This window comes from Leptodactylus fuscus, chromosome 7 (assembly GCF_031893055.1).
Source record: "Leptodactylus fuscus isolate aLepFus1 chromosome 7, aLepFus1.hap2, whole genome shotgun sequence".
Taxonomy (NCBI): Eukaryota; Metazoa; Chordata; class Amphibia; order Anura; family Leptodactylidae; genus Leptodactylus; species Leptodactylus fuscus.
Window position 1 is genome coordinate 77,270,539 of NC_134271.1, and position 27,134 is coordinate 77,297,672.

Here is a 27,134-nt window from a genome sequence, read left to right on the forward strand (position 1 = left end):
GGTCTGTTTGTGGATTTTCAATACCCCACCCCCTTCCTTGCCCTTCATTTGGAAAAAAAAAATTCAGTTCTAGAGCAGTCAGAAGGTACTGCCTTCATTGGCAAATATTCAAGTTACACAGTGCGTGGTTTGCAGGAAGTTTACAGACTGGTTCTCCGCCAGTGTTATGTCCTCAGATGGGTTCACATCTCGTGCAGCTCAGTCAAAGAACTGAGGGCCAAAGGCCATAGATTACATTTCACCAGTACAGTACATGCTGGGTAGACATGAGGACCTGGAGCTGGATCCTTATCCTGTGCTGTGTTACCCAGGGGTCCCTCAAAGCAGGTGAGAAGGATTTTTCTATATACTATTGATCAGATTTTGATGTCCTTTTACTAACTCTTTCCTGCTATCAGATACAAATAAGTCAGGCAGTTATATATAAAAATAGATGTCAGGGATTTGCCATACCAGGCCATATATTAATGCCTAGTGACATCTCCCATTGCTCCTGCCATTCATAACAACAACTTATAAACAGAAGGAACATCATGGCCAGTAAGGGGGGGGGGCCAGAAGTGGTGAAGTGAAGGGGGAAAAGATTAAAGATACAAAATAGGTTTCAGTACAAATCAAAACAGGAGGGTGTCAGCCAGGTAATGGTGGTACAAAAGTTGGGGTCACTTTCAATGATTCAGGATAGGGGTCACAGATTATGTAACTATCACTGATGTGAGAAATTCAATGGATCAGTATATGAAACATCTGCAAGTAACAGCTAAAGGTTAACCAAATTGCCCTGCTTAATGGGATTCTATCATTAGAATCCCGTTATAAGTTAAACCACGTTGGAATAGCCTTAAGAAATACTTTTCTTCCCCTACCTTTAGATGTCTTCGTCGCCATTCCTTAGATATCCCAGTTTTCGTCCATATGCTAATTAGTTTTCTTGCAGCACTAGGGGCGGTCCCCAGCGCTCAAACAGCACTGGGGCATCCCTAGTGCTGCAAGAAAACTATCCAGCACAGTCGTCTTCTTGTTCGCCACCGGAAAATGGCGACGGATATGCGCAGTTGGTTCTTTTTGAAGAAGACGTGACTGGACAAGGAAGAAAAGGTGGAGCAGGTGAGCAAGAAGAAGGCGGCACTGGATAGTTTTCTCAAAACTAATTAGCATATGGACGAAAACCAGAATTTCTAAGGAATGGCGGTGTGGAGAAGACATCTAAAGGTAGGGGAAGAATAGTCTTCCTTAGGGCAATTCTGACGTAGGTTTATCTTAAAACAGGATTCTAATGATAGAATCCCTTTAACTCCATCCATGCCCTCATTTTAGAAAAAAAAAAACAAAAAACATTATACTGCTCTAGAAATGAGTCTTCTCGGACTCCTCTCTGGTGTTCTCACATACCCTCCCCCTTAGTTCTGTCCCCTGGGGGCGCCAACTCCAGGCAATAAACAATCAGTCCGGGACAAGGCATCCACATTGCCTTGTAGTCTCTTGGCTCTGTACTCCACCAAGAAACTAGGGACAAAAATCTAGTCACCCTGGCATTCTTGTCCTTGGATCTGCTCATCCAAGTGAGGGGTGAGTGGTCGGTCATCAGAGGGAACCGCCTCCCAAGCAGATAGTACCTCAGGGCCTCTGAAGCCCATTTTATCGCCAGACACTTTTTCTCTACTATGCTGTAGTTCTTCTTTGCTTATGTGAATTTCCTGCTCAGGTAGGTCACTGGATATCTCTTCTCCATTCACCTCCTGAGACAGGACAGCTCCCAGCCCTACATCTGACGTGTCTGTCTGTACCACAAACTTTCTGCTGAAGTCAGGTGTAATGAGGACAGGAGATCCACATAAGGCAACCTTTAACCCCTTCCCGACATGCGCCGTAATAGTACGGCGCATGTCGGGTGTGTAACTATGGAAACCGCCCGGGAGCCAGGCGTCCGCCATAGCCGCCGGGTGTCTACTGCTTTAAGCAGTAGACAACCAGCTCTAATGCCCCGGTCCCCGGACCGATCGGAGGCATTAACCCCTCCGGCGCCACGGTCAAAGGCGCCGGAGGTGCCATTTTCCCGGCGGCGCATGGGTGCCGCCATTTTGCCGGTGATCGCCGGATCCTGGAGCATGCTCCAGGGCCGACGTCACGTTGGCATGACAGCCGGGAGCCTTTACAAGGCTCCCAGGCTTGTCTGCAAATTCTTTCTTTCGCAGGCTGGTCTATGCAGCCTGCAAAAGAAATGATTTTTTGCAATGCATTAGCATTGTATTGCATTACTGATCAGACCCCCTGGGGTTCAACACCGCAGAACACCCAAAAAAATAAAAAAAAAATATATAAAAATATATAAAAAGTATTAAAAATTCAAATCACCCCCCTTTCCCTAGAACACACATAAAAGTAGTTAAAAACTGAAACACATACATGTTAGGTATCCCCGTGTCCGAAATCGCCCGCTCTACAAATTTATAAAAATATTTTTCCTGTACGGTAAACGCCATAGCGGGAAAAATAGTTAAAAGTGCCAAGCCGCCGTTTTTTCTGATAAAAATTTGAATAAAAAGTGATCAAAGCAATAGCATTTCCCGAAAATGGTAGAACTAAAAAGTACACCCGGCCCCGCAAAAAAGACGCCCTATGCATCCCTGTACACTGACGTATTAAAAAAGTTATGGCTGTCGGAATATGGCGACTTTGGATTTTTTTTAAGGGGTCAAAATGTAAATAAAACCATATAAATGTGGTATCCCTGGAACCGTACCGAAACACAGAATACAGGGGACATGTCATTTTGGCTTCTCAGTGAACACCGTAAAACCAAAGCCCGTAAGAAAGTCGCAGAAATGCATTTTTTCTTCAAATCCACCCCATTCTGAATTTTTTTCCTGCTTCCCAGTACATTATATAGAATAATTAATAGTGGCATCATAAAGAAAAATTTGTCCCGTAAAAATTAAGACCTCATATGACTCTGGGAGCGGAGAAATAAAAAAGTTATGGGGTTTAGAAGGAGGGGAGTCAAAAACAAAAATCAAAAAATGCCATTGGCGAGAAAGGGTTAAAGCCTGGAAAGCCCTTTCGGCCTGGTCACTCCACTGCACAATAATCTTTTACCCTTTAGAAAGTCTGTTAGAGGAGCAGATACTGTGGCAAAGTTGGGTATAAACCATCTGTAATACCCATCAATGCCCAGGAAAGACTTAACTTGTTTGGTGCTCACAGGTCAAGGCCATTCCCAGATAGTGTCGACCTTGTTGACCTGGGGTTTGATTATACCGCAGCCAACTACATACCCCAAATAGCATGTCTCTTCCATTCTCAAAATACACTTTTTCGGGTGAGCGACTAGGCCGGCTGCTCTCTGAGAATCCACTACAGCCAGTAGCATAACTAAAATCTTGTTGGCCCAGGTGCAAACTTTTGTCCGGGGCCCCCTACCCCCTTCCTAGAGCGAATTCTTGATAGTGGCAGTGGTTAGAGACGCTGAAGCGATATTTCAGATACTTAAAAGGGGTATAGCTGTAGTAGCCACAACTGCAGTTATCAAGCATATGGTGAGCGAGTCACGCAGTGCCTGGCATGTAAACAATACTGGGACAGATTACATGCTCTGCAGTGGATCCCACACAGTATTATGTGCTCCACATTGGCCCCCACACAGTATTATATTCTTCACTGTGGCCCCCACACAGTTATATTTGCTAACCGTGCACCACCCCCCCACCAGAGCCTGAACCCCCATCCCCCCTCTTGATCACACACAGCCTGCATCCCCATGTCCCCCTCCTGCTCACACATGTTGTCTTCTTCCTTGCAGCTTGTGCCCTGTCCTGTACAATCCAGATAGCTCCGCCCACAGGAGTCTGATCATATCCTAGTGGGCTAAAGTATCTTTGATGACATCATCAAAGGTCCTTTAGCTCACTAGGATTTAGCATCTACCACAAGGGGAGCCCTGGAGCGGATGTGCAGCCCAGGACAGGTGAGCATAATTTTTTTTTACTTTTATACACCTTCCCTGGGCTGACATTTAATGGAAAGGGACCCAGTCAGGCCCTTTTCCATTAACAATATGGATAGCGGTCGGGGAACAGGCTTTCCTCGACATCTGTAGTTGGAGCCCTGGCCATTTCCAGCTGGCCACAGGCCCGTACCCCTCCGGGACCCGGTCGCTGTCGCACTCCCTGCGACCACGATTGTTACGCCACTGACTACAGCTTGTATCTTGGCCAAGTGACTCTCCCAGTCTTTGCTGAAAATGATATCATCCAGTTATGCTAAGGCATATCTACTATGAGGTTTAACACTATATCCATTAACCGTTAGAATGGGGCTGGGGCAGGGGGTTGTACAAGGTGGTGCGTTTGTGACCTCTGTAGGAACACCTCCTGGTATTTCCAATTGTGGACTCTTTGAGTATGAATGTGCTTGTCCACACCCAGTCAGGCCAGGATCTCCTCCTTGAAACGCTGGTAGTTTCATGCCTCCTGTTCACTCAGGTTAAAATAGGCTTGCAGGGGCACAGTGACTAAGAAAAGTGCCAACACCTCGGGCCAGAGATGTTGTTGAAGCCTCTCACAGTTGGCCACTCTTTCAAACTCAGTCAGATAGGTCACTAGGTTGTTCTATGCCATCATCTTGGTCAAAGCTTTACAGACCTCTTTCTTGATGTCCCACTCTGGCTTTGCTGGGTCTGTCTTTTGCTGAGCGGCCAGTAACATCGACATCTGCTTGGCCAAGAGTTGGTTGGTCTCCTGTTGTGTTACATTAGCCTGTATCAGCTGCTTCACCACCTCTTCCATAGCTGTGGCTCTCTATTTCAGCGCCATAGGCTACCCGGACATGCAGCCCATGTATGTCTTACTGTACTTATGCCCATATCCAAAGCACTATATGTGGGGATCTGCTCAGGTAGATATTTGGTAGCAGTGCAGGAAGCACCCATTTTCACAGACCCCAACAAAGTGAATGAGAATTTGTTTACCCTCTGTGGAAGTGATACATGCCTACATCATGACACACAGTTAAAGGGACCTTTTTGCTTTAATACATATCACCTACTGATCTATGCACTAAAGGAGACACACAATTCCAGACTGGAATCCTGATACCCTCTGATCCAACAGAACAAAAACAACATGACAACAGAAAACTAGACCATTTTATTTACAGGTTTTCACATCTGCATAGGAGAGACTCTGTCGCAATGTCCACCTGAAATCAGTAGATGAAAAAGTCCTGCATGAAGGACTTTTTCCTTCACCAGTTTCAGTTTTAAAATGCTGGGCAGCCAACGGACCCCATCATAGTCAAATGGGTTCCACCAGACTCCTTGTGTAGCCGCTATTACAGTGGTCCGCCTGTCCATTGTTCTTGTCCTCCAATGAACCAGAATAACAGGCCAACGCTAGCGTGAATCTTGTGTAATATAAGGGGGTCATTTGAAGGATACCACATCTTTTCTGAACAGGATAAAACTTCCCCAGTAATAACAGCTGATGTTTGGGGTTTAGTTGCTAAATCCATGACCCATCAGCTGATAGCAAATCCTCATTTAGAGCAGGATTGTCCAAATGGGGTAACCCATGTAAGGCCAGGTTCGCACATGGCACATATTGTGCTTTTTGGACGGGCAAAAACACAGTGCCCGGTGTGCAAACTTTCATAAAATCAGGTCGGGAAACATTTCTTAGAAATATCTTTCCTTTAAAAAATCATCCTGATAATTATTATAATCAGAGCCAAAAAAACATGTAGACATTCTTGCTAGTTTAATGTTGCAGTTCTGAACTGCAAAAAGCTCCAGCTACAGAATAAGTGAGGAGAGCTACTTATTTGTCTTCTTCCAGCTGTTAAGCTCAAATGATGCAAGATGGAGGAGTTTAGGGACTATACACATTCTACGTCAATTGTGATGTCATGTGCAATCTATTATGTCACATGATCTGTGATGTAATAACTGCACTGTATTGTTTTATGTAATAAATTCATAAGGAAGAATTTACTCCATAATAATATAGGGAATGGGGAGGGGGGAGTCAATTACAGCCTGTGATTCTATATATTTACCTGTAGAGATGTTGTTTAACAAGTTTTGTCTAGGAATTACCATATATATACATATATATATATATATATATATATATATATATATATATATCCAGTCTGTCAGCAAAAAGCAGTACACCACGTATCAGTCCACACTGGGACCTTACTCAAGTGCAAATAAACACATCTACTCCAGTGTAATTTATATAAGAAACCACCCGCCCTTGTAACAGAGGGCCAATCATTAGTTTCTTATAATCACTAAATCCTATATACAACATACATTTTCATTAAAATCACATGAAACAGGGTATAAATATGAACATACATAATGCAACACTCGGGAAGGCCAGGGCTGGTATCACGGTAATATATCCGATGTGGCCGGCTTGCAGGGAGTCCCTGGGTCCCGAATGTGCACAAAATTTCCCTTTTTGATGTCCCCGACTACCCACCCCTGCTCTGATACCTGACAGTGACAACAGACAACCAGGCTTCGGGGGTAATCGTTGCTCTTTTTACTAGCAGGACAAAGTAATACAAATGTACATATGGGGGACTTCTTCACATACAATACAGCGATCTTTGTAGGTAGTGTCCAATTAGCAGAGGATGGGGCAGAATGCTTTGGATGGTAGTTGCTTGGCAGTTAACTTGTATATACTTGTAAAGATGGCCTGTATCCAGGGGGTTAGTCCTCAACAAAACTGGGAACACGTATATAGAAGATGAGATACAAGTTATCGACGGCGGGCGACCCTCAATTTCCGTCGAACTAGCTATGGGCTCCTTTAGATATAGATTTGTCCCAAAGACTTACTTGCATAGCGAAATACGTGTGGAGTTCCCAGATGTATGGATACAGGACGGCCTACTCGTAGAGAAGTGGAGCTTCAGAGGAAAACACTCTCTGAGAAGGGCCTTGAGGACAGAGGAGAAGGCATCTCTGCTTGGTGTACCCTGATAGTGGAAAGCCATTATCCATGCTCCATGTGCTCAGTCTGCTAGCTGTATCATGTCTTAGCCTTGTAGCCCCACACAAAAGACATCAGCCAAAAACGTCCCCAGCCCCCTCTAGAGAGGGTGTTCACTCAACTCTCCCTCCAGGCCAGTCAAGGGAGCCTGATTGATCCTGGAGGTCAGCTAATCATAATGGACACTCCCTTTACAGTAACAACTCAAATTACAATGGCAAAGTATAGGCAGGTGCAGTTCACAAAAACATCCACAAGATGGCGCATTAATAGACCCCCTGTGTGCTGGCTCTGGAAGAATAGAAATATATAGAAGGAATGAAGGGGGAGGAAAATATTTACCTTATATGAAAATGTCCATGCTATCTCGGTCTGCAAGGATTAGTAGAGCGAATTGGACTAGCAGTACCGGGACATTACATACACCCCCACTAAGAAAAGAGCCGTCCTCGGCGACTAACTAGCGCGTAGAAACCTAGAGAGATGGGATGCGCACAGGTAGTAGGGCTGGATACCTGAGAAACAACAAACAGAATAATGGCAAACAACAATGTGACATGACTTATGTACAAGAACGATACCCCGTGATTATATGCAAAACCAAAACATAATAAACAGTGGAAACATAATGCCAATAGGTGGGTAGAGTCTCTTTCAGCAATAGGGCATTGTCCATGGAAAGGCTCAGGGTAGGCACTATGTGGCAAAATACAGTCCTCAGTAGTCCATAGGCTGTAGAGAAATATGTAATGCAAAACAAGAACATAACAAAATGCTTGGGATTACCCAGGTACGGAGGCTTAAACGGTTGCTAACTAACTAATTAATAAGAACATAGGTATATGAAAGAGGCAAAGTATATATACATGAAAGGATATGGTTGCTCAGTCTCTATAGCGAGCTGGCAGAGTCCCCTTGGTACTTCGCTCTGATCGCCTCAGCACTTGGTCTTCTACTTGCGTAGGAACACTGGAAACTGGAACTCCATCTTGTGCTGGTTCAGGAGCAGCAATTGGAGCAGCAACACTGGAGTCCGGAATTTCATCTAGTGTTGATTCAGGAGCAGCAACACTGGAGTCCGGAATTTCATCTTGTGTTGGTTCAGGAGCAGCAATTGGAGCAGCAACACTGGAGTCCGGCATTCCCTCTTGTGTTGGTTCCGGGGCAACAATTGGAACCGGAACATGAGTCGGGATAGGAACTGGAACAGGGACAAACTGGTAACAGCCGGGGATAAGAAATTGAGATCTGAAGATCGATTCATCTACAGAAGGCTGTCTTGGAGGAGTTGCCATCACAGGAACTGGTTGGTAGACAGTTGTAGCTTGTGGTGGTGCTGACATCCTCAGTGAGTCCTCTCTGGTGCACAATTTGATACGGTTCCGATGCACTGTTTGTGGAGCCATGCCTGGTTTCTTTACTTCATAAACATCGGACTCTGGATAGGGAATTGCTGTAATGGTGTATGGCTCTGTTTCCCAAAGAGAATCAAGTTTTCCAGTTCTGTGGTACTTCTTTAACCATACTTTGTCACCAATGTGTAAAGGTGTAGCATTAGCTCTTTGGTTGTAGTTCTCTTCTTGTCGTCTGTGAGCTTCCTTCATGCGACAGTCAACTATCTCTTGCGCTTCTTGCATTCGGCGCTGATGTTCTAGAACCCAATCAGTCTTTGGCAGAGGGTTGATCACATCTGGTATCTGAATTCCTAAAGCTCGGTCTTTTGGAAGTTGACCTTGTCTTCCAAACATTAAGAAGTATGGTGAATAGCCTGTAGAACAGTGGGTAGTGTTATTGTAGATCTCCACTAATTCATCAAGTAGTTGAGGCCATTCTGCTTGTTTGGTGACAGATGCTGTTCTCAGCATGTTGATGAAGATCTGGTTAACCTTCTCACAAAGTCCATTCCCTTGGGGATGGTAGGCAGTTGTTCTCAGCTTTTTGCATTCATGGAACTGGCATAGTTCTTGGAAAAGCTGTGACTCGAATGCAGGTCCTCTGTCAGTTAGGACTGCTTCAGGATACCCGTAGTGTCTCACATATTCGCGGTAGAATGTGATGGCTGTGGTACGTGCGGTGAGGTCTTTAACTGGCACAACGACAACCCACTTGGAGTAGTGGTCCACCATGGTAAGGGCATATGAGTAGCCTGAACGAGTCGGGGCTAACTTCACATGGTCAAGAGCAACTAGTTCGTTTGGTCTCTGAGTATGGATGGGATGTAGTGGTGCTCTAGCATCCTTCTTACCAGTCTTTGTAAGGTTGCAGGCTGGACATTCACTACACCAACTCTCAATGTCAGCACGCATTCCAATCCAATAGAAGCGTTGGCGTATGGTGGCTTCAGTTTTCTGCACTCCAAAGTGTCCAGATTGATCGTGGTAGGCATCAAGAATGATCTTGGCATCCCGCCTAGGAATGAGAATTTGGTGCAACCTCTCACCGGAAACAGGATCTAAGGTGTTGCGCAGAATCAAGCCTTGCTGGATGAAAAGTCTTTTGCGCTGCCTCCATAGGCGTTTGAGCTCAGTATCCGTATACCGTCTTCTGAGTCTGACAGGTATTCTTCCAGTGATTAGGTAATCATAGATTTCACCTATGACACGAGATTCTTTCTGGAGGGTTTGCCATCTAGATAGTTCTTGAAGTGGGTCAGATTTCTCTTGAGGACCTTCTTCAGGCTGTGTAGCAGCAATGACGTTCTGCGTAGCAAACTTCTGATAGAAGGGAGGCATCTCAACATCTTCCCACATGTCTTCTTCAGGAGGTTCTTCTCCTATAGGCAAACGGGATAACGCATCAGCGTTTACGTTGGTCTTACCACTGCGGTATTTGAGGTCGAAACAATAGTTCGCCAATCTGGAAGCCCATCTCTGTTTGAGAGCACCTAGCCGTGCTGTGTTTAGGTGAGCTAGAGGATTGTTGTCTGTGTAAACGGTAAATGGTGTAGCCGCAATATAGTGCATCAAGCCATGGTTATAACCACCATATGAACTAGCAAAGGATGTAACATGTCCTGCTCAGCTACTGCTTGTTGCTCTAGCATATAAATAAACTTTAATGTGTCTGCAGGAATCACCTGGACTTGTGCACACCTAACTAATGCCTCATCAATGTCTACATACCTCCCAACCGTCCCGATTTCCGCGGGACATTCACGATTTCAGTGACGTGTCCCGCAGTCCCGATTGGAGGGAGTTATGTCCCGATTTCAACTCAGATCTGCCTCCAGAGGACTACTGGCTGTGTAGACGCGATGTGATGAAGTCACATCGTGTCTACAACTGTATCAGCGAGAGAGAGAGAGGCGCGCAGAGAGCAGCGAGGGAGCGAAGGAGAAGGTAAGTGTAATGTGGAACGTGAAACTGGGGGCAGATGAAGAAGAGGATGGCATGACACTGGGGGCAGAGATGTGGGGACATGAATCTGGGGGCAGAGATGTGGAGACATGAATCTGGGGGCAGAGATGGAGGGGACATGAATCTGGGGGCAGAGATGGAGGGGACATGAATCTGGGGGCAGAGATGGAGGGGACATGAATCTGGGGGCAGAGATGGAGGGGACATGAATCTGGGGGCAGAGATGTGGGGACATGAATCTGGGGGCAGAGTTGGGGGGACATGAATCTGGGGGCAGAGATGTGCAGACATGAATCTGGGGGCAGAGATGGAGGGACATGAATCTGGGGGCAGAGATGGGGGACATGAATCTGGGGGCAGAGATGGAGGGACATGAATCTGGGGGCAGAGATGGAGGGGACATGAAACTGGGGGCAGAGATGGAGGGGACATGAATCTGGGGGCAGAGATGGAGGGGACATGAAACTGGGGGCAGAGATGTGGGGACATGAAACTGGGGGCAGATGAAGGGTGTATATGAAACTGGGGGAGAGATAGAGGGGGGACATATAATTTACAGGTGACTGTAGGAGGATTATACTGTGTGCGGGCACATGAAAAATTAATGAGTGGGCGGAGTCAACACAAAAGTGGGTGGGGTTAAATTTGCCGCGTATCAGGGTAGCATGTTAGGGAGGAGAGCACATGTGAGAGGCACTGTAAGGAAACGCAATAATAATAGTTTATAAACTATCAGAGTTAATATCGAAAAAAAAGTTCTGGTTCTGATGTTCTAGTACAAAAATTTGCAACTTGTTTTCTCTTTTACACAACCTTTAATACTTTGCTGGAAGGGAGTGTGGTGTGGGCAAGTCCACTGGCCTCCACCAGATTTATGATCACTTACACCATATGTCAGGGGCATAGATTCCAGTACACAGACACAGCCCAGTAGAGGGTGCACCTGATTTCTTAAGAGGCATGTGCCTTATGTCAGGGACTGGGGTTGCTAGGTGGGGTGGCATAGATACACAAGTCCAGTTTCTTTTAGTCCAAATCAAAGGTAGAGTTTATTTTCACTCAAAAAGGTAGTGCAGCAACAAAAGGAAACAATACAAAAATAAATACCTGCCCGGCTAGGCTCTAACTAAACATAGCATAGGTTACCTCACCTAGAATAACAGAAATCAAAAAGCCAGTAGAATCATTTAGGACACAGCTCCCAAAAATATGACCTCTCTGTTGGCTCTCCAGCCAAGCTCTGCCAAAGTGTTGCTGCTGGAGCAACTTCTTAAGCCTCCTTGCCGAGGAGCTGAGTCACTGCCGGAACATCCCCAAAGTGTGGACTGGAGGGGGGTGGAATGACAGGTCCCACTACCAATCCTACCTGTCATTCCTAAAAATCCAGCCCAAAACTGAGCATTTACCAAAATGCTCAGCAGACGAAAGTTGTCTGCTGAGAACAAACATTCCTGGAGTTTTCTCATCTCACCCACCTGAGTAGTCTGGGTGAGATGTACACCCCCTCCATTACCTGACCAGCCATCAGCTTACACTTATCATAAATGATGCACACCCTCTGCCTGCACAGGAAATATGAAATCTTCATAAATCTCCCTCATAGTGCATAAAAATTGCCAATGTATTGTTGACACACTGGGGGTTACATATCGTCTTTCCCATTTTTGGCCATACTTTTCGCTGATGCATCTTTTTATAGACTAGTCTTACTATGAGGCTTATTTATAATGTCAGCGCGCCTCCTTGTTAAATGTTGTGCATATGTTAGTTAGTTTAGATATGTCTTTTTGTGCTTTGCCCCTTTTTGTTCAAGAAGGCACAAAAAAAGGCACAATTGCCCCTTTCTAATGCGTACAACCCGACAGGCTCTTTTGCACTGCCCATGGCACAAATCATAAATACAGTGTGAAAAAAATTTGGGGGACATTTTGGGCCATGTCCCCTTTTCTTGCCATAATGCAAAAGTGTCGAAAGCAGCATAAGGGAGCCTGCACACAGAGTTCACGCTCGCTCATTCTGAACATAAAACTTGTTCAGAGTGAGCGGTGTAAAAAACAGATCCCATTTGCTTGAATGGGTGCTGGCATATGCGTGTATCACATTGAAAGCAATAGATAAAAAAGCCTCCCATTGATTTCAATGGGTAGCGCGCATATGCCGGCACCCATTCAAGTCAATGGGATCTGTTTTTTACGCCGCTCACTCTGAACGAGTTTACGTTCAGAATGAGCGAGCGTTTACTCCGTGAGCACGCTCCCTTACAGCGTGAAAAAAAGCCCAAATACTAAATACAAATACATAATTTAAGCAAAATGCAGAAGACGACTTCAAAAAGGCACAATTAAAGCTCAAAAAAAGGCGCAAGTAGCAAAATAAATGTGCCCCACTGTGTCCTGCTGGGAGCTTCGTGGCATGGGTTTCCATGGTCAAGCAGTTATATGCAGGTATTACATATTACGTATTACAGTATTACGTTTTATAGATTAACTCCATATTAATGCCTATGAATTTAGAATGGGACATCATAAAAGCTCTTGAAGTATTACGTCCATATACCCATATACTTTACATTGGTTACCCAATATTATGTTTAACATTAGTGATGCAGCAGATGTAATACTAAGATAAGATGGATGGTATTTTACCAGGGTTAACAGTAACCCATTGCAACTGAAGTCTGAAAAGGATAGAATTTTGTAGAAGGAAGTACTGTATATCAGCCATTTCACATAGGAGAGGCTGACCGCTGTGTTTTTCTATTAACTTTGTAAATAAAATGGAAAATGAGATACATTATCCACTATCTGCAGGTACAAAGAGTGAATATCCATCAGTGGTTACCAAATACGGGAGACTTCGTGGGATAACATTGGCAGTAAAGACAGATAGAAATGTCCACGCCTTCTATGGAGTTCCATATGCAAAGCCTCCAATGGGTGTTTTACGATTTGCAGCCCCAGAACCCCCTGAGGCCTGGAGTTCGGTGAGGGAGTCAGCAGAATATTCACCCATGTACGTATACTGTATAGAAGAGTTTGACATTCGATAGGTGTAAAGCCCGGTTCACATTTGCGTTTGGGATTCCGTTCAGGGAGTCCGCTTGGGGCCCCCCCAGACAGAAACCTATATGCATAGAAAAGCAGTTACCTGGGAAAACACTAGGACACCATACACTATAATGGGGTCTGTGTGCTGTCTGCTCGGTTTCCGCACAAAACATGCAGAAAGAAAAGTTCTGAATCACATCCCTCTTGAGGATCCTGCCTCATAACAACATACACTTGGCAGTGTCTAGAAAGTCTAAATAGGTGAAAAAGTCACAGCATTTGTTGCTTAAGAATGTGGGGAATATTAAAAGATGCTAAGAACTGGAGTTGGTGTAGGTGGTGAAATGTCTTCATCAGGTAGTTTTTACTTAAAAGGCATTGTGTAAACCTAGCACAATGGTGCCGCCACAATGCTGGCCCTGGCCGCTGGTGTTTCATTGACATTACTTATAGCTTGTTAACCTGTTCCCTGTTGTACGGTTTTGCAGGTAAACACTGGTGGTGTGGTTGGAGTGTGGTAGCACCTTTATTGTTGAATATGATTCACTTGTGTGTTCACAATTCATACAACAACTGACTTGGAAACGCACCAGTGAAATCACATTCAACAATGAGGGTACATTTACATTACACGTTCACGGCACAGCCAGACAGTGTGGCAGCTATATGTGGCCAAAGCTCGTCTTCCTAATACACAGATATAAACATGTTGCCATACGCCAGTAATACTATGGAGTAATACTTTCTAAATGTATCTGCCATGCTGCTCTATGGGTAACTGATGGAGCCCAATGTTCTATGTGGTGATCCCACTATTTCTTGCACAGGTGTCTTCAGTCTTCAACGTTACTAGAGAAGACATACAGTTTTCTTGGTGCTAGGGCTGTGGCTGAGATAAAGCTGCCTTCATTTTCTGAAGACTGCTTGTACCTCAATGTCTTTACTCCAGCAGAAAGGGAAGAAGGCGCTAAACTTCCGGTGAGAGTTCTTTATGTCACTGTTCTCTTGTCAGTTTATGCTGTGCCTCCCTGTGGGGTCAGTATTCACACCTGGACTGTTTAGCCAGGTACACCAGAGATAAGGTTAAACTTTTAAACAGTTTTTCTACTGTCCATCTCTTAAGTTCAACCCAATCATGCCTACCACCTTATGTGCCTGAAGTGCAAGAGGTTTCTTCCCTGTACCACCAAAGGAAGCCGGTCCCCTGTTTTGCAGCAGACTTGGATGCACAGCAAGAGGAGTGGGACAAAACCCCCAGTCTGGAAACAACAGATGTTAGGAGAAAATCTAGTGCGCAGGCCATAAACTGGGTCCAGAGTGTGGTGGGCGCACAACTCCAAATAGCCAGTACAGTGCCCCCCCCCCCCCCCCCCCCATAAATAGTAGATGACAAGGGACACAGTGTGAATGGTGGAACTGATTATCTCTGACTGCACCATTAGATTTAAAGAGGACCTTTCATCAGATTGGGCACAGGCAGTTCTATATACTGCTGGAAAGCTGACAGTGCGCTGAATTCATCTCACTATCGGCTTTCCCAATCTGTGCCCGGTGTAAAACGCTATCTGTCCTGGTACCGTAGCGCTTTATAGTCAGAAGGGCGTTTCTGACAGTTAGCCAGGGACGCCCTTCTGCCCAGCAGTGCCTATCGCGCTGTACTGTAGAGCGGGGAGGAACTCCCCCCTCCCGCTCCTGATAACACTCGTCTATGGACGAGCACTGTGAGCAGAGGGAGGAGGCGTTCCTCCCTGTTCACACTGTACAGCGTGATAGGCACTGCTGGGCAGAAGGGCGTCCCTGGCTAACTGTCAGAAACGCCCTTCTGACTATAAAGCCCTACGGTACCGGGACCGATAGCGCTTTACACGGGCACAGATCGGGAAAGCTGATAGTGCGCTGAATTCAGCGCACTGTCTGCTTTCCAGCAGTATATAGAACTGCTTGTGCCCAATCTGATGATAGGTCCTCTTTAACTGTGTCTGCCCCCTGAGGAGGCACATATAGCTGAACTGGGCTCAGCATCCCGTGTCTCCCCAGTTCTCAACACCAGCTGTTATTTTAACAGCAGGTTCAGAAGTTCTAAAGAGAATTTACCAGATCCCATCCCTGGAATACATGTGGAACCCCATAATAGCCATAAGCTGACATGGCTCATGTTTAGTTGATACTAAAATACCCATTTGTTTTGTGCAGGTTATGGTCTTTATACATGGTGGAGCGCTGTTAATAGGTGGAGCTGCTTTTTATGATGGTTCTGCTCTGAGTGCCTATGAAAATGTTGTGCTGGTGGTCATACAGTATCGGCTGGGAATCTTGGGTTTCCTAAGGTAAGTGAGATACTGGAAAGGAATTTCTTCCTCTTTAGTATCTTCCAGTAAAATATGCATCTATATATCAGCCCTCTTTATTTTCACTGAACTCTTGCATATGTGCTGACTGCCCGGCAACATGCAAGTATTGTGCATGTTCCAATCTCTCCATAGCGCATAATATTAGTGAGGGAGTTATGATGTAGACATAGCACATAGAGCTGCCATCAGGAATTTTAGGGCCCCATACTGGCAAAATGTGTGGACCCCCTTCTTCCCGATGTATCTTACAGTTTGCTGTCCTATGGCCCCACACAGTATATACAATTTTCTCAAGTGCTTCCCCCACCAGTATAATGCTCCCCAGAGCCACTACACAGTATAATCCCTCATTGTGGCCCCACATAGTATAAAATGCTCTCAAAAGCCATTCCCCCCTCAATATATTGCTCCACAATGCCACCCACAGTATAATGCTTCATAGCAGCCACACACAGTATAAAATGCTCCCCAGAGCCTCAAACAGTCATCTTACACAATATAAAATGCTCCCAAGAATCACCCCACAGTTTAATGCTCCCCAGTGGCCCCACACAGTGTAATACTCCCAGTGACTTGTAGCCTCGAGCCGCTTCAGGTGATCCCCGCAAGATGAATATTAATTAGGTTCATCCCACCGGCTTGTTTCAGTGCTATTATTGTACTCTGGGGTCTCCTCGGACCCCAGAATATAATAAAAGAAAAAAAACAATTATATTAACCTTGCCTTACCTATCCTATGCATCCTCACAGTGTCTGGCGCTCTCCTAGCTTCTTCTTCATGCCTCCGATTTACACACCAAGGTCACCGCTGAAGCCTGTGATTGGGCCACAGCGATCACTTGGGGTGCGCTGATTTCAAGACACCAGAATGTGCAACATGACAGCCGATGCTCAATCACAGGTTTCAGTGGTGACCCCGGGGCAAGTGAAAACAGCCAGAAGGCAAAAGAGCAGACCCCAGAGTATAATAGTGGTTTGGAAAGGGTCCCGGTGGCATGTACATACATCACATGATGATGGGGAGCCGGGCCACTTTCCATTAGCGATCCTCCAGTGGGCTAGTCTGATACCGATACTATATACCTGCCAGGACCTACGTTACACAGTGAGGATTATTTCACCACAGGTCCTGAATGCTATTAATGGAGACATGGTGACCTAACTGTGTAAACTCCAGTAGCTGTGCTATCCTGGAGCAGATGATCTGCAGGGGGCCCTGGGTGTCTGACCCTCGCTGATCTAATATTGATGGCATATCCTAAGCAGAGGCATCAATATTGGTTCTTAAAGTGGTTTATTGGACCCCTAGTGCATGTTTTATACTGATCACCTATCCACATATCAGAGTCTGATCTATCACTGTCTGACCATGTAGGGTCAGTATACATGTATTCTCAAGTGTGGTCTTTCACATACAGTCCTATGAAAAAGTTTGGGCACCCCTATTAATCTTAATCATTTTTAGTTCTAAATATTTTGGTGTTTGCAACAGCCATTTCAGTTTGATATATCTAATAACTGATGGACACAGTAATATTTCAGGATTGAAATGAGGTTTATTGTACTAACAGAAAATGTGCAATATGCATTAAACCAAAATTTGACCGGTGCAAAAGTATGGGCACCTCAACAGAAAAGTGACATTAATATTTAGTAGATCCTCCTTTTGCAAAGATAACAGCCTCTAGTCGCTTCCTGTAGCTTTTAATCCGTTCCTGGATCCTGGATAAAGGTATTTTGGACAAACAATTCAAGTTCAGTTAAGTTAGATGGTCGCCGAGCATGGACAGCCCGCTTCAAATCATCCCACAGATGTTCAATGATATTCAGGTATGGGGACTGGGATGGCCATTCCAGAACATTGTAATTGTTCCTCTGCATGAATGCCTGAGTTGATTTGGAGCAGTGTTTTGGATCATTGTCTTGCTGAAATATCCATCCCCGGCGTAACTTCAACTTCGTCACTGATTCTTGAACATTATTCTCAAGAATCTGCTGATACTGAGTGGAATCCATGCGACCCTCAACTTTAACAAGATTCCCGGTGCCGGCATTGGCCACACAGCCCCAAAGCATGATGGAACCTCCACCAAATTTTACAGTGGGTAGCAAGTGTTTTTCTTGGAATGCTGTTTCTTTTTGGACGCCATGCATAACGCCTTTTTTTATAACCAAACAACTCAATCTTTGTTTCCAAAATGAAGTTGGCTTCTCCAAATGTGCTTTTGCATACCTCAGGCAACTCTATTTGTGGCGTACGTGCAGAAACGGCTTATTTCTCATCACTCTCCCTGACAGCTTCTCCTTGTGCAAAGTGTGCTGTATTGTTGACCGATGCACAGTGACACCATCTGCAGCAAGATGATGCTGCAGCTCTTTGGAGGTGGTCTGTGGATTGTCCTTGACTGTTCTCACCATTCTTCTTCTCTGCCTTTCTGATATTTTTCTTGGCCTGCCACTTCTGGGCTTAACAAGAACTGTCCCTGTGGTCTTCCATTTCCTTACTATGTTCCTCACAGTGGAAACTGACAGGTTAAATCTCTGAGACAACGTTTTGTATCCTTCCCCTGAACAACTATGTTGAACAATCTTTGTTTTCAGATCATTTGAGAGCGGGCTGTCCATGTTCGGCGACCATCAAACTTAACTGAACTTGAATTGTTTTGTAGAAAGAAATGGTCCAAAATACCTTCATCCAGGATCCAGGAACTGATTAAAAGCTACAGGAAGCAACTAGAGGCTGTTATCTTTGCAAAAGGAGGATCTACTAAATATTAATGTCACTTTTCTGTTGAGGTGCCCATATTTTTGCACCAGTCAAATTTTGGTTTAATGCATATTGCGCATTTTCTGTTAGTACAATAAACCTCATTTCAATCCTGAAATATTACTGTGTCCATCAGTTATTAGATATATCAAACTGAAATGGCTGTTATAAACACCAAAATATTTAGAACTAAAAATGATTAAGATTAATAGGGGTGCCCAAACTTTTTCATAGGACTGTAATACTATAGTTTAACCCTTCATTAACAGTACTGAGAAGGTAAGCCACAGACAGCATGCAACTGACCAGCAAGCTATGGCATAATATTACTAAACCTGAAAGTTTTACTGTGTTCTACTTCAAGTATTGTTGCAAGTTACCCTGTACCTGTATACTGTGCATAAGTGTCTGCTCAATCTTATTCATGCACGACTGTCATGGGCACTCCAACTCCCATCAGGCCTAGGAAGGCTGACCCCAATTAGGATGTGCCCATATTTCCACCACAATCAGGTACCCTAAAGACCCCTCAGTAATGCACCAGCACAGGAAGAGAGCTGTAGGAATTGGTCATAATAGTTCATAGTTCAATAGTTGATAGTCACCGTGGCAAGTTCAAATACTGCTAACTCCCATCCTCCGGGTTTCTCCCAACGGGTTGCTACAAGATTTCAGTAAAGTGTTATAAGGGATTAACATTTTGTTATGACAATTAACAGATTCCCAAGTGTTGCAGTTCATTCTTTGTTTATCATGTTCATATAGTCTTCCCATCTGAGACACAAGAAACTCTTATATACTCAATCTCATAATCCACTGCCCCTTATCTTTCTAGCACTGGTGATGGACAAGCTTCTGGGAACTATGGCTTCTTGGATCAGGTCGCAGCTCTCCGGTGGGTTCAGGAAAACATTGCTGATTTCGGAGGTGACCCCAGTTCTGTGACCATATTTGGTGAATCAGCTGGTGCAGTTAGTGTATCAGCCCTGGTAAGTGCTACTTGTCTCTTCTCATGATTGGCAAGACACTATAAAAACATTTCCCTGCCATGTACCTTACAATGGTACCACTAAAAATACATCCTGAAAAAAAAACAAGCCCCTAAATGACCGTGTCCACAAAAATTAAAATTGTGGCTCTTGGAAGGTAGGGATGTAAAAAAAAATAAATAGCCGCATTGTGAATGCTAAACCAGGCCATCTCCTTGAGGAGTAAATATGAAAAATAGTTGGCTGTATTGAGAGTTCGGCTCCGTTCCCATGGAGTAACGCGCCGCTCATTCTGACATGTAAACACATGTCAGAGTGAGGCGCTTCAAAACAGATCCCATTGACTTCAATGGGTGCCGGCTCATGCGTGCTACCCATTGCAATCAATGGATTACAAAGCCTCCCATTGATTTCAATGTGTAGCGCATGTAAGTCGGCACCCATTGAAGTCAATGGGATCTGTTTTGAAGGGCCTCACTCTGACACATGTTTACATGTCAGAATGAGTGGCGTGTTACTCTGTGGGAACGGAGCCTTCTATTGGGAGGCTTTTTTTGGAGGCAGCAAGCCAGGATCTTAAAAATAGTGAGGAATATGTCAAGCATATTATATCCGTTTCTGACCTAAAATTTATGATAACAATGACAAATTTTGTCAGACAGACATTTTTGCCTCAAAGTTTACTTGGCGGGAGGAATTGGAAATGCTAGTCTTGGTCAATCTCCAGACATTATTACCCTTCTTACATGTAAGGGACTCCACGTTGTATCTTGGGGTGTTTTCAGATGGCATCTCCCATGTCTAAAGGATTGTTCCACAGAGGCATCGCAGAGAGTGGCGTCACCCTCATCCCTGGAGTGGTAGTGAACAAGACGACAGACCTGCATCACTTCAGAGACGTAAGACTATCCCCTAATCTTACATTCTCATAAAAACACAATGACAGGACATACAATTGTTTATTTCTGTTCCAGCTGATGGCCAATATCTCAGGCTGTGAGTCTGCCTCCTTGGTGGATTGTCTTAAGAAGAAAACAACAGATGAAATCCTTTCTGTTATGTCACATATGGTATGTTATATTGAGGTCATCCTGCTCATTTAATGGGTTCTTCAGTAATTGGGCACAAAATAAAAAAAAATGTCAGGGTACTTGACCTGATAGATGACTGATATCCTTCTTAAGATGCAGGGGTTTTGTCTTCCCTATAGGGGTATGACTATAAACAACAAAATGGCTGCCAGTGCTGTCCTCTGTATAAAGGCCATCCTAGAATATAACTACAAAGGACTCTCTCTAAAAGGGGGGGGGGGGAGATTTCTGTTCAAGATGTGCAGCAGCCTCACAATCATTCAGAAACACTTGTAAGGTGTAGGAGGAGGACTCAAAATGTTTATTGCTAACTCATATAGTGTAGTTGTGCACAGTGTGGTTTTGGTGGAACAGACCACTCCGGACACGTGGTTAAGTATAGCTGTTTATTTTGTGTGGCCTGAGTTGCAACTCTGTGTGCCAAAAATGCATCAAGAACTTTTAAGGCCGAGGCCCCACTTTGTGGAAACGCAGCATTTTTTGTTACAGATTTTGCTGCTCTTTTTGAGTCAGTCAGGAGTGAATTTAATACAAAGGAAACATCTAAGAGCTTCCTTTATATTTTCCTTCCTTTTCAAGCCACTCCTCACTATGGCTTGAAAAGCTGCAGCAAAATCTACAAAAATAAATAAATGAGGCATATCCTCCACCAGGCCATGTGCCTAGAGGGATATCTAGGACAACCCAGAGCTGTCCTAGATTTCCAACACCATTTGCGCCAGATTTCTTGCATAAATGGTAGTATATCTAGCACAGCCAATATAGCTTCAGTAACAACGTCCAGTTACTGTACAGGGTAGCCCCTTTAATTATGAAATTATGAGGTACTAGTAAGATTAAGGTACTTTTTCAGAATCTCAATAGTGGTAACAGTCACTGTAATGTCACTCTTAGGTGCCACTTGTACATTGCCAACCGTGTCATCACTTTTTGGTGGCATTCACCCTGGTTTTCAAAACCAAGCGCCATCCAAAACACCTGATGTCATGACACCTTAATAAAGGCATTACTACTTCTAAGGATCCATGCACACGCCCGAGTGTGCACCCGAGTTGGGGCCGAGTTTATCACGGAATGCAGTCAGATGACATCTGAGTTCAATCTATGATGCAGTTACGTCTATGAAGCTCCTGATCCATTCTGTTCCAATGAAAAGGATGATTATAGAGCAGGTCGTATTTTGCTCCGTGTTATTGGAAGGCTCATAAATGTGAATGATGTCACTCCCAGTGTAATCCAATTGCATTCCATGATAAACTCAGCCACAATTCAGGTGAACAACTGGCCATGTGCATGGGTCCTATCCGTGAGCTTTATTCAGTGTTGCCACCTATCACTGCCAGTGATATGAAAGTGTCACCTCAAGTAATGCTCCTAATTCTTATTGATCATAAACTGTCACTGGACAATGCTGTCACATCCTGGGGTTAACCACTGTGAGTAACCTACGTACCTAACTCACATGACCTTTAGCTGTTGATGAATGCATCCCTGTCTTACTGAGCTGTATCATCTACGGTTAAACTGTCATTGTCCAGAAATGGCATCTCTTGGACACAGAAAGTCCAACTTCCAGCCTCTGGCAGCCATTAGCTGCTCCAGCAGCCTCCAGGCTCTGGAACCTGGTAGACAGGGAGCAGGGGCGTAACAATCATGGTCGCAGGGAGTGCGATCGCGACCAGGCCCAGCAAGGTATGAGGCCCATGGCCGGCTGGAGATGGCTGGGGCCCCATACAACTATGACAGTGGTCGGGGAAAAACTGGTTCCCTGTCCACTATACATACTAACCCAGGGGAGGTGACTTAAAATAATAAATAGTTATACTCACCTCTCCTGGGCTCAGCATCCTCTCCAATGCTCCAATGCACTTGACTCTAGAGATGTGCTATGTCTTCTAGAACGCTGGAGGTCACTCCTTTATCTGGAGCCTCCTGGTTGTTTCAGTAGAGTTGGTAGGTATAAAGTTAATCATACCCCTTCTTCAATCCATTGGTTGAATTAGATAGACACGTCCTTTTTCAACTCTCCTAACTATGTAAGTATGTTTTGTCTGAACAGACTATCCCAAATCTACCAGTGTCTGTTGATGGAGTCTTCCTAACCAAGGCCCCTGAAGAGATCTTCTCTTCCAAACGAATCCACAATGTTTCCGTCATTATTGGAGTGAATGACCAGGAATGTGGATGGCTGCTTCCAATGGTGAGAACTGCAATATTACTTTGCTACTGAATATAAAAGATTTATAATACAAATAGTAATGTAGAATCAGTACAAGATAAGTAATGTGATGTATGTAAACAGTGAGTTCACCCGCAGAACAGTGAGTGCAGCTCTGGAGTATAATATCTGAGGATCAGTATAAGATAGGTGATATAATGTATAGTATATATATATTATAACTCCACCAGAATACAGCAGCTGAAGCCTCTGCCTCCTGGTCCAGTATAGGTGGCGCGATGCAGTGAAGCCATCAAGCCTGAGAGTCACTTTCAGTCTTCTATGGCAGAACAGGGAATTTACAGTTGTAAGTTTAGCTCCCCAAATTCCAGTCACCAGACCACAAGCCTGATACTTCAGATCCAATCTAGTATACACCTTCCCTAATCCTGGTATTGGCTATTACACCTCAAATAGAAGAGATTGGCGCTTATATCTGCTACCGGGAGAGTTCAGTACAGTGACCTCCACAGGCCAAAGTGCTGATCTCTTCTGCCTGAGACAGTGGTTGGGGAATCAGGATTTCCTGGACTGCCATCACGGAGCTGCGGAGCCCTGGCCATCAGCAGCCGGTTGTGGCCCCTCTACCCATCCGGGTCCGGTCACAGTCACTCCCCATGCCACCACAATCATTACAATAGCTCTGGAGTGTAATACTATAGATATGGTAACTGAATACAGAACTGCAAATACAGAAAATGCAGCAGCACTTTGTGCACCACACCAAGCCATATAAAAATAGAGTAAAATGCAGTTCTTCTATTACCTATTATCTATGATATTTGATCAATTTGATCAAACAGTACAAGCCCATCTGCTCCACAAGTCGACCTCATAGGATGGGACCCTACACTAAACAGACATATCTATCTTGGGCACAGAATAGGTCAATGGTGTAAATACATGACAAGTAAGATTCAGAGCAATACTCCATTACAATAACAATAGCCTAAGGCAGATGGGAGACTGAAGTAAAATCTAATGGCATACTCCATACCTCCCAACCGTCCCGATTTCCGCGGGACAGTCACGATTTGGGTGACATGTCCCGCGGTCCCGGTTGGAGGGAGGTATGTCCCGATTTCAACTCAGATCGGCGTCCAGCCGCATGTGTCAGCGAGAGAGGCGGGCAGAGAGCGGCGAGGGAGCGGAGGAGAAGGTAAGTTTAATGTGGAGGTGGAACGTGAATCTGGGGGCAGATGAAGGAGAGGACGGCATGACACTGGGGGCAGAGATGTGGGGACATGAATCTGGGGGCAGAGATGGAGTGGACATGAATCTGGGGGCAGAGATGGAGTGGACATGAAACTGGGGGCAGAGATGTGGGGACATGAATCTAGGGGCAGAGATGGAGGGACATGAATCTGGGGGCAGAGATGGAGTGGACATGAATCTGGGGGCAGAGATGTGGGGACATGAATCTGGGGGCAGAGATGGAGGGACATGAATCTGGGGGTAGAGATGGAGTGGACATGAAACTGGGGGCAGAGATGTGGGGACATGAATCTAGGGGAAGAGATGGAGGGACATGAATCTGGGGGCAGAGATGGAGTGGACATGAAACTGGGGGCAGAGATGTGGGGACATGAATCTGGGGGCAGAGATGGGGGACATGAATCTGGGGGCAGAGATGGAGAGGACATGAATCTGGGGGCAGAGATGGAGGGACATGAATCTGGGGGCAGAGATGTGGGGACATGAATCTGGGGGAAGACATGGAGGGACATGAATCTGGGGGCAGAGATGTGGGGACATGAATCTGGGGGCAGAGATGGAGAGGACATGAATCTGGGGGCAGAGATGGAAGAGGGACATGAAACTAAGGGCAGATGAAGGGTGTATATGAAACTGGGGGAGAGATAGAGGGGGGACATATAATTTACGGGTGACTGTAGGAGGATTATACTGTGTGCGGGCACATGAAAAATTAACGAGTGGGAGGAGTCAACACAAAAGTGGGCGGAGCTAAATTTGCTGCGGCGCGCGTAGCACATTTTGTCCCTCTTTCACTTCTTCAAAAGTTGGGAGGTATGCATACTCTATTCCAATGAAATATGTTTATGCGATTGGAAGGAGTCCAAGTCCAACAGAGGATAGAAAATTCAGAGAAAACCTCTAACTTATATTGTCAGATAATATATAGTAGCATTATTGCATTTTCAACTCTTTTGTCATATGGCCTGGTGCTGTGCATAGAATGCAGCAGTATTTCCTGTATTTGTGTTACTGCCATAGCGTCTTGCACCTGTTCACATTAGGATGTGCTGTCTGAATGCTTCTTCTTGTCGCCAGCTCCTTAATGCCTCTAATATACTTGAGGAAATGGATAAAGAAACTGTCCATTCGACATTGAAGAACTCTCCACACCTGGTAAGAATTTCATTCCTACAGTATCTGGTTTTATTTATTTTGTAGAAGACTGGCTGTAACCTTGGTGCTGTCTTATTGCAGGGTATCACCTCCTATATGATCCCCTTATTACTTGATGAATATTTTGGGGACACAGATAACCCTGCAGAGCTAAGAAACAGATTCCTGGATCTATGCGGTGATATTTCTCTGGTTATTCCGTCTCTTAGGGCAGCAAGATACCACAGAGGTACAAGCTTTCCTCGATATTCTTGCGGTATCATCTGCACACCATTTTCTATAGTACCCCAAAAACAAAACAAATTTTGCATGCAGAAACTGAAGAATATAAGCCTGGCCATACACATTAGATGCGTATCAGCTGAACCCACTAATTTCAATGGGACTCACAGACCTAATGTAATTTCAGTGGGGGCCTCCTAATTCTTCTTAATGGCACATATTGGAAGAAATAAAAATCAGACAGTTCGGGTTCAATGTCGGGTTTTTCTGTCCGCTTGAGAAGTCGGACATCTTCACTTGCGGACAGGGAAGGACGGGCACGGAGTGCAAAAGAACGCACCCGATGCCCATTGAAATGAATGACAGGTGTCACGGACACAGCTAGTGTCCGCTCCTAATGTCCGTGACAGATTTTGAGCGGACACTAGGAGTGGACACTACCTGTCGGACACCGACGGTAGTGTGAACGCTCCCTAAGTGATAAAACATACCTAAAACTTATTAAACTAAGGCTTTAGAAATTCTTTACTATTAAAAAATTTTCAATAAACATATGCAATGTTTTCTTCACCTGCATATATATTTCAGCAAAAATTTTTTAAGTGATTACTAAATGGTGTAAATAAAAACGGTGCAATTGGAGTCTAGTATTATTATATGGGCTCTGATATATGTAATTATGCCCTTTTATAAAGGCCACTTCCCTTAAAAAGGGAATTGGATGACTCATTTATCTTTTTATCCCGTAGATTCTGGATCCCCTGTATTCTTCTATGAGTTCCAGCATCGTCCATCAGTACTGAAAAATCAGAGACCTGACTTTGTGAAATCTGACCATGGAGATGAGTTGATGTTTGTGTTTGGAGGACCATTCCTAAGAGATGGTGCATTCTTCTCCATGGGTAAGTCAATGGTTCTATTTTTGGCTGTAATAGTTGAAGAACTTAATCTTCCAGGACGTAGAGTGCAGCTTGAATACTGATAATTAAGGAGAAACACAAATCATAAAGGTTGTTCATTGTCAGGTTTGAAAACAGAATCAGCCATGTTGAACTTTTTTGCGATGACATTTGTGATTACATTAAATATGTTCTCTTTACAAGGTGACACTCCTGATGAAGAAAGAACCCTCAGTAAAGCAGTCATGAAATACTGGGCCAACTTTGCCCGCAATGGGTAAGACATAATTATAGTATACCAAGACATTTCTGTACACATAGGATCTACAATACATACATACATACAGCATACAATAGTTTGAGACTGAAGCAGCCACATATCTCAGGGTATTCTATTGGTGAAGGATGTAGAGGTTTGAGGCACTGTCCTGTGTGAGAAGAGCAGAACATATGATAGGTTTGACCATATCTGTGTCTAGATAATCTGGAGATTGGCTCCCTGAAATACCTTACAGCTTGTGTTCTTACAGTTCATCTAGGCACAGAATATATTAGATCATTAGAGTTACAACTCTGTAATGCTAATGTTGTTTTCCACAGGGATCCCAATGGTCCAGGCCTGGTTCACTGGCCACGGTTTGACTTTGAAGAAAGTTACCTAGAAATTAATTTACAGCAGCAATCGGCCAAAAATCTGAGGGCACAAAAAGCTCAATTCTGGGCAGAGATACTTCCAGAGAAAATCCAGAAGATTCTAAAAGAAAATAAGGAGCACATGGAGCTGTAGATGGCAGGCCCATATGAAGAGTATATCTACAAT

General features: G+C 44.5%; 1 protein-coding gene across 1 annotated transcript; it reads left to right on the top strand.

Moving 5' to 3' along the window:
• The first annotated feature begins 266 nt into the window (after positions 1-266).
• Positions 267-27,134, top strand: LOC142212661 (fatty acyl-CoA hydrolase precursor, medium chain-like). The gene is made up of 13 exons (XM_075280639.1): positions 267-327; positions 13,171-13,372; positions 14,235-14,385; positions 15,601-15,734; positions 19,361-19,514; positions 20,300-20,413; positions 20,489-20,584; positions 22,665-22,805; positions 25,116-25,193; positions 25,275-25,422; positions 26,165-26,317; positions 26,519-26,591; positions 26,915-27,134. The coding sequence occupies exons 1-13, from the start codon at positions 267-269 to the stop codon at positions 27,099-27,101; spliced, it is 1,692 nt and encodes a 563-aa protein (XP_075136740.1). The 3' UTR covers positions 27,102-27,134.

What these genes read in the sequence shown, in the direction of transcription:
- LOC142212661 (XM_075280639.1), top strand. Translation starts at nt 267, where the DNA reads ATGAGGACCTGGAGCTGGATCCTTATCCTGTGCTGTGTTACCCAGGGG. An exon ending in GTGGATGGCTGCTTCCAATG is followed by an intron (nt 22,806 to 25,115) that starts GTGAGAACTGCA and finishes TCTTGTCGCCAG; the next exon opens with CTCCTTAATGCCTCTAATAT. An exon ending in GCCAACTTTGCCCGCAATGG is followed by an intron (nt 26,592 to 26,914) that starts GTAAGACATAAT and finishes TGTTTTCCACAG; the next exon opens with GGATCCCAATGGTCCAGGCC.